General features: G+C 46.9%; 1 protein-coding gene across 1 annotated transcript; it reads right to left on the bottom strand.

Annotated features, from left to right (window-relative positions):
• Positions 1 to 10,310: 10,310 nt before the first annotated feature.
• LOC120864850 (60S ribosomal protein L35-like) lies at positions 10,311 to 10,987 on the bottom strand. Its single transcript, XM_040242038.1, has one exon. The coding sequence runs from the start codon at positions 10,725 to 10,727 to the stop codon at positions 10,455 to 10,457; it is 273 nt and encodes a 90-aa protein (XP_040097972.1). The 5' UTR covers positions 10,728 to 10,987; the 3' UTR covers positions 10,311 to 10,454.
• Positions 10,988 to 12,605: the final 1,618 nt, after the last annotated feature.

Raw genomic sequence — 12,605 nt, 5'->3', positions numbered from 1 at the left:
GGCATGGCAATCCACTCCAGTATTCTTGCCTGGACAATTCCCATGGACAGAGGAGCCTGAGGGGCTGCAGTCCACAGGGTCAAAAAGAGTCTGAGTGACTCTTTTCAGTTGAAAATGACCGAGTGACTAAGCACACAGCATGCACAATACATCTTAAAATCAGAAGTGTGAGTCCTAAACTCTGTTCTCCTTTTTCAAAATTGGGTTGGTTATTCCAGGTTCTTTGTATTTTCACATACATTTTGTAATTAGCTTCTCAATGTCTATAAAAAAAGACTCCTGATATTTTGTTTGGGCTTGCACCAAATTTATTCATCAGTCTGGAGAGAATTGACGGCACAACAATAGCATGAGTGTGAAATGTGCTCCATTTATTATAGTTTAATTTTTCTCAGATTCATTTTATCATTTGTGCATCTGTTAATGTAATAATAAGCCTATTCAAATTTATGTAGAAACACAAAAATATTTCATATTCTTTGATAACATTATAAATGAGTTTTAAGATTTTAATTTTTAAAAAATTTAATGTTCCACTTTTTCATTGCATTTGTAATATACAAAAATTTCCAGTTTACATTGTACTCTTAGTGTATATGAATACAATGGATTTTTGTATATTGACCTTGGATTCTGCAATCTTGTTATGCTCATTTGTTAGTCTTAGCAGCGTTTTGCAGGTTCCTTAGATTTCTCTACACAGAGTCTCATGTCTTTGTGAGGTAGTTTGTGATGTAGATAAAGATGGTTTTATTTCTTCCTCTCCAAACTGTATGCCTTTTATTTAATTTTCTCACAGGGACTTCTGTGGTAGGCAGAATAATGGCATTAGAATGTGCGCGTTCTAGTCCTTATATCTGAGAATGAATAAATTAGTTGACATGGCCAAAGGCAATTAAGTCTGTGGATGGAATTAAGGTTGCTAACCAGTGACTTCAAGAGATTATTCTGGATTGTACAGATGGACCCAGTGTAACCATAAAGGCAAGAAGTTGGCAAGTAGGAGGTCAGAGTGATGAGGTAAGAGAGACTAAGGTTGCTTCTTGCTGTCTTTTTTAAAAACATAAATTTATTTATTTTAATTGGAGGTTAATTACTTTACAATATTGTTCTTGCTGTCTTTAAAGATAAAGGAAGAGGCTGTGAGCTGAGGAATGTGGGTAGCTTCTAGAAGCTGGAAAAGCAAGAAAATGGATTCTCCCCAAGAGCCTCCAGCAGAAGCCAGCCCTGTCCACACCTTGATTTTAGCCCAGTGAGATCTGTGTCAGACTCCTACCCTATAGAATGCTAAGATGATAAATCTGTGTGTTTTAAAATTTTCTTTAAAAATTTTTTATTGGACTATAGTTGCTTTACAATGTTGTATTATTTTCTGCTGTACAGCAAGTTGAATCAGTTACACATATACAGGTATCCCTTATTTTTGGATTTCCTTCCCATTTAGGTCCCCACAGAGCGCTGAGGAGAGTTCCTTGTGCTCCGCAGTATTCTCCTTAGTTGTATATTTTATACATAGTAGTGTGTATAAGTTGGTCCCAGTCTCCCAATTCATCCCACATTCTTCTCCCCTTGGTAACTGTAAATTTGTTTTCTATACCATGACTTTATTTCTGCTTTGCAAATAAGTTCGTCTGTATAATTTTTCAGGATTCCACACATAAGTGATACTATATGATATTTGTCTTTCTCTTTCTGACTTCACTCTGTATGACAATTTGTAGGTCTATCCATGTCATTGCAAATGGCATTAATTCATTCTTTTTATGGCTGAGTAATGTTCCACTGTATATATGTGTCACATCTTCTTTATCCATTCATCTCTCTATGGGCATTTAGATTGCTTCCTTGTCCTGGTTATTGTAAACTGTGCTGCAATGAACATAGGGGTGCTTGTATCCTTTCGAATTATGGTTTTCTCTAGATATAGCCTAAGACTGGGGTTGCTGGGTCATATGGTAGCTCTATTTTTATTTTTTTAAGGAACCTCCATACTGTTCTCCATGGTGGTTGTACCAATTCACATTCCCACCAACAGTGTAGGAGGGTTCCTTTTTCTCCACTCCTTCTCAAGCACTCATTGTTTGCAGGCTTTTGGTGATGGCCATTCTGACCAGTGTGAAGTGATACCTCATTGTAGTTTTGATTTGCATTTCTCTAATAATTAGTGAGGGGCTTCTTTGGCGGTTCAGGTAAAAAATGCAGGAGACATGGGTTTGATCCCCAGGTCGGGAAGATTCCCCTGGAGAAGGAAATGGCAACCCACTCCAATATTCTTGCCTGAGAAATCCCATGGACAGAGGATCCTGGCAGGCCACTCCAAGGGGTTGCAAAAGAGTCGGACATGACTTAACAACTAAACAACAACAACACCAACAATAATTAGTGATGTGATGTTGAGCATCTTTTCATATGCTTTTTTAGGCCATCTGTATGTATTATTTGGAGAAATACCTATTTAGATATTCTGCTCATTTTTTGATTGTTTTGTTTTTTGAGAAATATATATGGTTTTAAGGCACTGAGTTTGTGGTAGTTTGTTACAGCAGCCCTGGGAAATCAAGCAATATCCAATGATGAAGAAAAGTGGTGGGAGTGGACAGAAGATGCTTTTTTAAATGGAGTACACTGATTTTTAAATAACACTCATTACAATAACAATTGAAAGGAAGGCCATCCCTTGAATTCCTGCCATGAGTCTGATCTGTACTAAGAAGGATCTGGGCCCATTTAATATTAATCCTGATGCTTGTTACTTGAGAGCTGAAGGCTGTCTTAATGGATGCTTCTAGCAGAGTGGTAAGAAGTGCTGCTGTCAATTTTTTTCTCCATTAAACTATTTTTTGATGTGACATTTACTTTGAGCATTAGAGATTCCATACTATACTACCTGAAAAATCAGGACTCCTTGTTGACTGATTTTTTTGGAAAAAATTATAAGAAATTCATCTAACTTAGAAGAGTGCAGCAAGGCGGAGATATGTTGCTCAAATTTTTCTAACAACTCTGGAATCCAGGTTGAATCAAATCCATCTTTAAAGCTGGCCTGTCTCAGGGGCTAGTCCTTGTTCAGTAGGACTTGTCTTGAATGAGTTTCTGAGATCCTAGGGAAGTGGGTTAATCCAGGTTTAGGGCGGGTTTCCTTGAAGAGTCTGTCTGTGCTCTTTCTCTCGTTCTGCCTCTCTGTGTTCTGGTGAGATGTCACTTTGGCACTTAAGCAATCAGGAGATGCTCTCTGGATCTTTCTCTGGTTTTCTTTCTGTCCTTTGACACCAGGCTGCCACTGCCACCACCTGCCAGTCTCTGCTTTCTTTTGCCTTGAGTTTCTCACTGTGCTTTTGCCACATCTTGCAGCATAGAATCATGGGCTTACTTTCCAGCTGCCATAAAGTATTTGGGGAGACAGGTAAGTAAGTGTGGACATCTCAACCTGTTACTCTCTAGGCTTAGATGTCCCTGAAACCCAGAGCTGGTGAGACACCCTGCTCTGATGCAGATATGTCCTATGAGGAACTGGCCACCAAGATGGCAGATCACCCAGCATGTCCTGCAGTGCTTTGTACAGGGATGCCCTGGTTCTGCCCTGGAAGTGTGGAGCTCAGACCCACAACATGCAGGCCTTTGGGGAAGGGGGATGCTATTTTGGAATGAATGGTTTACACTTACTCCCTCACTTCCAGATGTAGCTGAAGAGGCAGCGGGCAGCCCTGAGAAGTGGCATGCTGGGTGAATGTGCATTTCCTGGTTCACTCTGGCCTTGGTGTGATAGAGGTAGGGGTACCACAGAGGCTCTTTCTCACCCCTGACTCCTTGTGAAAGACAAGTCAAGGTATTGGGGCCTCCAGGAGTGCATTTCCTGCCCTTAGACTTAGGTTATTAAGGTTTCCGAGAACTGGGATCTGTCTTTGGATTGTGTTTCTGCACGTTGGATGTGGGCCGGCAGCCTCCCCTCCCCTCCAGTCTGGGCTCTCCTACATAACCTGAAGTTTCCCCAGTGTCCCTGTCATGATCGTAATGCTCTGGTCTTTCCTATCTCTCTTCTCTGTGGTGAATCCCCCTGCTTCAGTTCTTCACTGCCGATAACAAATATCCCAAAGCTGAGTCCTCTGAAACAACAGCAATGCTTGGCTCACCACCCTGCAGGTTTGGGACCACTTGGCCAAGAGGGTGTGTCCTCTCAGGACTGCTCAGGCAGTAGTGATCACTGTAGCTTGGTCATCTCTGCATCCCCAACCCCACATCTGGAGGCTGATGCTGGCTTTCAGCTGGGATTTCTTTCTGCTGGTGCTGTCCGCCAAGACCTGTGGCCTCCTCATGTGGTCTGGGCCTCTTCAGAGCACAGTGGCAGGGGTCCATAGGGACAGCCTGCAGAAGAGCCAGCTGTCACCGCTCATGACCTGACCTCAAAAGACACATGGCATCACTTCCACCCCGGCTGGCACCTCAGATGCAAGTCACATGTTTGAGCTGAGGGGAATGGGGTTTGGGGATAGGGTTTCAATCTTTTGTTTGCAGTCATGTCTAGAAATTTTGGACATGTTCTAAAACTTCCACAAAGTCCTTTAGGGATTGTCTGGGTTTTCTGGGAGGCTGATGTAATGAAGTACCACAGACTGGCTGGCTTAAACAACAGGAATCTGTTCTCTCCTGGTTCCAGGGCCCAGAGTCTGACTCCAGGGTGTCGGCTGGGCTGCTTCCTTCCCAGGGGCTCAGTGCAGAATCTCTTTCAGCCTCTGGTGATCCTGGCAGCCCTTGGTGGTCCTTGGCTTGCAGCTGCATCATCTGGTCTCTTCTCTGTCTTTACTCGGCCTTCTCTGTGCATCTGTGTTCAACATTTCCTCTTTTTCCAAGGACACCCGTCACTGGACTTAGGGTCCTACCTTCAAGGTGGCAGGAAGTGTGGTCTTCCTAGGTGACTAGAAAGAAAGTAGAACAGAAATGTCCTCCACGGTGCCCATCTGCAGTGGGGAGCCTCATGCCAGAGTGCAGAAAGGAACAGGTAAGAGACACAGGATGCTCAGGATTTTCCTCCTCCCAGACGAAGGTCTGTTGGGACAGGTGACCTCTTTTGGCCCAGCACACAGCTCATCTTTCATGGCCTTGCGGTGAGCTGTGACGTGTGTCTAAGTCTTCACCTACAGAATGCCGGAGCAGAAGTGATATGTGAGCTCAAAGGAACATGATCACCCCAGGTGGACAGGGGTGCCATGGGTACTCACAAAGTATGCTCTTTGGACTGGTCCATAACTGCTACACCCAGGAAGAGCGGAGTTAGTGCCAGAATGCAGAGCGAGTGCATTGCCAAGCACACTGTCTCATTCAGGGAAGGCTTTCTTTGTAAAATAAGACTCTCAGTGAAGGAAGCAGGATGTTGACTTACATTCTGGTGCACGTTTCTTCACTAGTTTCAGCAGGGTACTCCTGCTGCAGGGGATGGTGGAAAATGACCCAGGACAAACCTGGTCTCATGGGCCTGCTCCTCTGGAAACTGCTGTGGGAGGGAGAAACCAACTTCCTGTCCCTAGGCCCCTTGGTGTTAGGTCTGCTCGTGACACGTTATGGCCCTTCTCTCACTGACACATGTCAACCAGCATCTCACAAATGAACAAGTGATCACTCAGCTTCTCTCATTCCTGAGTTATACATTAAACAAGAGTTCTTCCAACTTTAAGACTTTGAAAATACTCCAAGATAAATAAGAGGGTGGACTTAAAAAAGAATAAGCTTCCAAATTGCTAAGAAACTAGATCCTGACTGTTTTCAACACACAAAAGAAGATGATAATTATGTGACTAGATGGAGATGGCCAATGAAACTATAGTAATCTTATTGTAACATGCATTTGTATGTTACAAATGCTTCAACCCCTTTGTGCACCTCGAACTTACACAATGTCATATGTTGATTGGGTACCATGCTGTCACTTCAGTGGTGTCTGACTCTTTGCGACCCCATGGACTGTAGCCCACCAGGTTCCGCTGTCCATCAGATTCCCAGGCAAGAATAATGGAGTGGGTTACTAAGCCCTTCTTCAGAGGATCTAGGATGACCCAGGGATTGAACCTGTGTCTCTTATGTCTCCAGCATTGGCAGGGGGCTTCTTTACTGCAAGCACCACCTGGGAAGCCCATATATTGATTATATCTCAATTTTATTTTATTTTTTTAAAGAAGAAGAGAGGTGGGCTCTGGGGTCAGAAGGCAGGGCTCCGTCCTGGTTGCTTGCTGGGACCCTGGACATATTTCATAACTTTACAAGCCTCAGCTTCCCCCATTGATTGGCTTGGTAATGCTAGGAGTTCTACCTTTTTGGGCTACTATGAAGATTAAGTGAGAGTCTGAATGTAAAATGGTCAGCACAGCAGTGATACAGAAGTGCTCAGTTGACGTTACTATTTCTATTACTGCTACTGTGAATGGCATTAAGAAAGGAAATGTTGTCATAGAAGGACCTCCTTGACTCAGAGAGAGCATATTCTGGTCAGACTCAGGTGAGCAACTGCACAACTTTTAGGAGGATGTGATGTGCACACTCTCAGCGATGTGACTTTCCAGGACTTAGTCCAGTCGCACACACTGTGAGGCCATTCACAGTGGACAAAATCCAAGGTCCAGGTGCTTCCCACAGAGGAGGGGAGGCCCGGGGACCCTGCCGCCAACCCACCCGCTCTGCCCGCGGTTCACAGGCAGAGCAAAGGCTGTGCCCCTGACTGGCCCCTCAAGGAGACTTTGCTGCTGGGGCGGGGGCTAGAGCTAAGCACTAGTGGAGGCTGGAATCCTGAATGTGGTTAACTCATAGTAAGAACTGCTCAGCTCTTCCTGGAGTGCTGCCCCATTTTCACAAAAATGACTTGGAATGTACAATTTTAAACGTATCTCCTATCTTTTCTGCCTTTCCCAGACATCTAGGCTGTTGGGTCACTACATCCGAGGTCCTGCTTGGGTGGCAGTGTCACCACCTGGGAGGCTCCATGTGCTGGCTAGACCCCAGGCTTGCAACCACCAGGTCTAAGCTGAAGGTGATGGTTGTGAAGGTTCTGGAAGGTTGTGGCTAGGGCCATTGTGTTCCCCCACCTTTATTTCTGTCTCAGCCTTGGTGAGTTCAAATATGTCTGTGGGTATCAGAGTATAAATTGGTGCTCGCCAATGTGCTTCTGAAATTTTGAGTGAATGCTGCTGTCTGACATTGTATGTGTGTATGCATGCATGCCAAGTGGCTTCAGTCGTGTCTGACTCTCTGTGACCCTATGGACCATAGCCCTCCAGGCTCCTCTGTGCATGGAATTCCTCAGGCAAAAATACTGGAGTGGGTTGTCATGCCTAACTCCAGGGCATCTTCCTGACCTAGGGCTCAAACTTGCGCCTCTTATGTCTCCTGCATTGGCAGGTGGGTTCTTTACCTCCAGTGCCACCTGGGAAACCTGTATATGTGTACATCCAGATCCAAATTATGGGAAATACTCTCCAAATATCACACCCCTTGTGTTAAGGGGAGAATTCCTAAATAAGTCAGATGATCCAGGGCAGAGGGAACCTTTGATGAAAGCTTCTGGGATTTAAGAAATGATCAAGAAAATGCTAGTCTGGTGCTTTGTTTTTAACATCTATAAAGTCTGCAAAATGTCCAGCCTGACCCTGGCCTTGTTGGTTGAGCTGTGGGGTGGTCAGGCCGCCAGCCCCTGCCCTGTGGGGGAGGGGTAGGACGGGGAGTGGACAGCTGGCCTCAGCCTCAGATTGTCCCCTGGGTGTGACCTGAGCAGCTGCCACAGAAGCAGGCTGCCAGGGGTCACCATGTTACTTCTGCTTAGTTTGGTCTAATTTTCAGCAATAAAATTTCCGCCAGAGCATGTGCTGCAGGTGGGGCGAGGGGGGATGGGTGGTGGTGACATCTGTGTCTGGGGACCCAGGCCGGACCAAATCTGCCTCCTCTCTATCCAGATACATTCTCTATATGAGCCTCATAGTGCAGAGAGGCGCTGGCGTTCAGGCTGGCCTCCAAGCTAGCTGGGCCCATGTGAACTGAGGTTTTCGATCCTGACCCCGTGGGAGGGAGAGGCTCTGTCCATGCATGGTGTGTGTAGAGTCCCTCCCAGGCTTTCCTGGGCCTGCTGGCTACTGGCTGCATGAGGGCAGTGGCCACCGGGATGGACCCAGCACCAGGAGGTGGGCGGTCCGTCACCCTGCAGAGCGGCCTGTGCTTGCCTGCATGGCCCCTCAGCCACCGACTATCAGCTTGAGGGAAGCTCAGAAAGCCCAGTCATTCAGTTGTGTCTGACTCTTTGCAACCCCATGGACTGTAGCCTGCCAGGCTCCTCTGTCCATGGGATTTTCCAGGCAAGAATAGTGGAATGGGTTGCCATTTCCTTTTCCAAGGGAAACACCCCTAAAATTCATTTCATTCCTTGTTACTGCTTTTGGAGAACTCCTCTCCACCCCCCAGACTCCAGCTTCCATGGGGAGGGCGTCACAGCTGTGGTCATCTCCCTTATTTCAGTGCCTCCAGAACTGGAGTTGCATCAGATTCCCTTGGAGGGTTTGTTGAGATTAGGGTTAGAGTAACAGATTACTAACAAAGTGATGCTCAAAATTCTCTAAGCCAGGCTTCAACAGTATGTGAACCGAAAACTTCCAGAAAGCTGGTTTTAGAAAAGGCAGAGGAACCAGAGGTCAAATGGCCAATATCTGTTGGATCATCAAAAAAGCAAGAGAGTTCCAGAAAAATATCTACTTCTGCTTTATTGACTGTGCCAAAGCCTTTGACTGTGTGGATCACAACAAACTGTGGAAAATTCTCCAAGAGACGGGAATACCAGACCACCTGACCTGCCTCCTGAGAAATCTGTATGCAGGTCAAAAAGCAACAGTTAGAACTGGACATGGAACAACAGATTGGTTCCAAATCAGGAAACGAGTATGTCAAGGCTGTATGTTGTCACCCTGCTTATTTAACTTGTATGCAGAGTACATCATGCGAAATGCTGGGCTGAATGAAGCACAAGTTGGAATCAAGATTGCCAGGAAAAATATCAATAACCTCAGATATGCAGATGACACCACCATTATGGCAGAAAGTGAAGAAGAACTAAAGAGCCTCTTGTTGAAAGTGAAAGAGGAGAGTGAAAAAGCTTGCTTAAAACTCAACATTCTAAAAACTAAGATCATGGCATCTGGTCCCATCACTTCATGGGAAATAGATGGGGAAACAGTGGAAACACTGGCTGACTATTTTTCTGGGCTCCAAAATCACTGCAGATGGTGACTGCAGCCATGAAATTAGAAGATGCTTGCTTCTTGGAAGAAAAGCTATGACCAACCTAGACAGCATATTAAAAAGCAGAGACATTACTTTGCCAACAAAGGTCCATCTAGTCAAAGCTATGGTTTTTCCAGTAGTCATGTATGAATATGAGAGTTGGACTATAGAGAAGACTGAGTGTTGAAGAATTGATGCTTTTGAACTGTGGTGTTGGAGAAGACTCTTGAGAGTCCTTGGACTGCAAGGAGATCCAACCAGTCAATCCTAAAGGAAATCAGTTCTGAATATTCATTGGAAGGACTGATGCTGAAGCTGAAACTCCAATACTTTGGCCACCTGATGGGAAGAACTGAATCCCTGGAAAAAACCCTGATGCTGGGAAAGATTGAAGGCAGGAGAAGGGGACGAAGAGGATGAGATGGTTGGATGGCATCACTGACTCGATGGACATGAGTTTGAATAAGCTCTGGGAGTTGGTGATGGACAGGGAGGCCTGGCGTGCTGCAGTCCATGGGGTAGCAAAGAATCTGACACAACTGAACTGAACTGAACTGAACAGATTACCCTGTCCACGCCCAGGGTTTCTGATTCAGGAGGTCAAGGTGGGGCTGAGAATTTGCATTTGAAGCAGGTTCCCAGGTGATGGGGGTGGCGGGGGGCACATCTGGGCACAAACCCGTCCTGGTGTCAGGGCTGTGAGACAGATTAGGGTTGCAACCCCACCCAGTGTCCCATGGAACCCTGGCTTTATGGCCCATGACAAAGCGTTTGTGGTTAAATAAATGTGGCATTGTGGCAGGTCCACATCTCTCAGACATTCTGGATACACTGAGGCGATGTGAAGTGAAAATCGCTCAGTTGTGTCCAACTCTTTGCGACCCTATGAGCTATACAGTCCATGGAATTCTCCACGTCAGAATACTGGAGTGGGTAGCCTTTCCCTTCTCCAGGGGATCTTCCCAACCCAGGAATCAAACTCAGGTCTCCTGCACTGCACGCAGATTCTTTACCAGCTGAGCCACTAGGGAAGCCCGGATACACTGTGATGGGATAAAAGTTGTTTTTTTTTTTCTTCTTCTTCTGATTTATTTGTTTTATTGACGCCTGGATGCTCAGTCCTTGACTGGGTACTCCCAGAGAGGGTACAGCGGCTCCTTCTGTGGCTGCTTCTTGGTCTTCAGGTCCTCTTCATGCTTGTTCAGTCAGCGGTGTGTTTTCTTGGGCCATGGATCCAGGGGCTTGTACTTCTTGCCCTTATAGAATTTCCTGAGCTTCTCTTTCTGAGTCTGGTTAATGACAGTCAGTACATGGGTGATGGATTTATGAACAACTCGGACTTTGGAGAGTTTGGAAGCCATGCTGCCTGCCGCTTTAGCCACGTGCCTCTGGGACAGCTCCACCTTCAGCTCCTCCTCCTGTTTCAGCAGCTCCTTCTCCTTCTTGCCGGGAAGGTTTCCTGCCTTAATCTTGGCCATGCTGTATAGTCTGCCTCTGCTGCCTTCTCAGAGGGAAAGAAGGGGTAAAAGCTTGGATGAATCCTGTAGGGTGGCACTAGGCTTCCTTTCACCCTACGTTCCCCAAAGCTATTTAAATACAGGACACATTTCTTGCACCATCCCTTCTACCTGGAGTAGGGTTCCATCAGGCATTAGTTTGAGAAATGGATCCAGAGCTTTATTTGTCTCCTGAGATTCTGTGTAGTCTGAAGGTGGGACAGAGCCCCTCACCCTCCATTCATGACATGTCCCCTGCTTTACCTGCCAGGATGAATCTGACTTTGTGAGGCTTTTTTTGGGGGAGATGTGTGGGCTGTTCCTGGGCACCTTCCAGGCTCTTCCGCACCCCCTTCCATGTTGCCACCTTGACTTTGGGGGGCTCCTGATGGGGGTTGCCGGAAGAGGGAGGTGGGGGTGATCAGCAGGATTGGGGGTGCTTGGTAAAATTTCAGGCCTCCTGGACTGTGGACTTGCGGTTTTCAGAGCCTGTGTTCTGTGCAGCCCCAGCCCCAGTCCACTGCCTTGAGTACAGAGCGTGCTCACTAATGATTATGGCCAGTGATCCTGCCTGCCCATTCTCCTCCGGGTTAAAGCAGAGCTGGCCTTTGGGAAGACCAGTGAGGACTGCTCCAGGGCATATGGGTCTTACTTAGGAAATGCTTCCTGGCCCTGCACATTGCCCATGGAAACCCTGTCAGCGGTGGGATTCAGGGGCCTGGTGTTCTCCCACCGTGAAAGCAGGGCGGGCCTCTGGGCTTGGCGCTGACCAGCACCCTGGACCACACTGGGTTCCCAGCACTGGGGAGGGCAGTAGCCCTACAGGGGACAGTCAAACTTTCTTAGAGTCCTGCTCTCAGCAGGCTCCTGGACAGGCCATTCTATGTACCCCCTAGGGTTTCTGGGTTATTGGGGATCCCAAATGGGGTTGTGCTTCTGAAGTTGACAGTGTCCTCCGGACTACCTGGCAGAGCGCTGGCTTGGGCAGGGGTGGTCCATAGTTGGGCTGCTGTGCTTTGTGTTGCAACAATCATCTCTTTGTCTCTCTGTCTCTGTCTCTCTCTCACACACGATTGCACACATGGTCACTCAGGCTGCTCTCGTGCCCTGGAGGGCATGTGTGTGGGTGCCCGTGGGTGATCAGGCCACTAGGTGTTCCGTTAAGCAATGACTGGGGCAGGATGGCTTTGCAGGAGGAGAGGCCTCCGTGTGGCCTGGGGCCTGCTGGCTGTCCGGGGCCTGCTGTCAGTGTAGCAACCTCTCCTGCCCCCACTGATAATCTTTGCTGGTGAAATGATAAGGCCTGAGGCCCCCAGGGAACAAACACATCTGGTTCTGCTATCAAACGCACTGTGCTGGGTGGAAAATTCCTTTTGTTTTTCAAGGAATCCTAGGATAATGTGACCCATACCTATAATATGTTCAGGATAGGTTTTATTTGGGATGGTCTGAATATAGTTCAGAAATTGGTACCTTTTGGAAGCACGTGTGGGACAAGCTGAGCAGGATCTGAAAAACATAGGGCCCAACTGTACAGATTCCAGCCCTCCTTTTTGGTCTCAGGTGATTCAAAGTCTGATTCATTCAAGGGCGGAGCATCCCCAGTCATCAGCTCCTTTTACTGATACAGGGAAAAGCTGTGCATATTTTCTGAGATAAGCTGGGTGGATTTTGTCACGTTTACGATCATATATCATGCGTTCTCTCTCTCCTCCCCTTTTAGAATTCCTTCTTTTTCCCATTCACAAACTTAGAAACTGTCTTGCAGCTTTGGAGAGGCTGGCCCTGGGCTGGGTGTGGCAGGTCCCTTGCCTTCCTGCGGCCCAGAGGGGCCATCTCCTCACCTATCTCTCCTTGTAT

The sequence above is a fragment of the Oryx dammah genome, unplaced genomic scaffold, assembly GCF_014754425.2.
Source record: "Oryx dammah isolate SB20612 unplaced genomic scaffold, SCBI_Odam_1.1 HiC_scaffold_1, whole genome shotgun sequence".
NCBI classification, from domain to species: domain Eukaryota; kingdom Metazoa; phylum Chordata; class Mammalia; order Artiodactyla; family Bovidae; genus Oryx; species Oryx dammah.
Note: the sequence above shows the minus strand (reverse complement) of the source record. Positions and strands in the feature narration are given on the sequence as shown.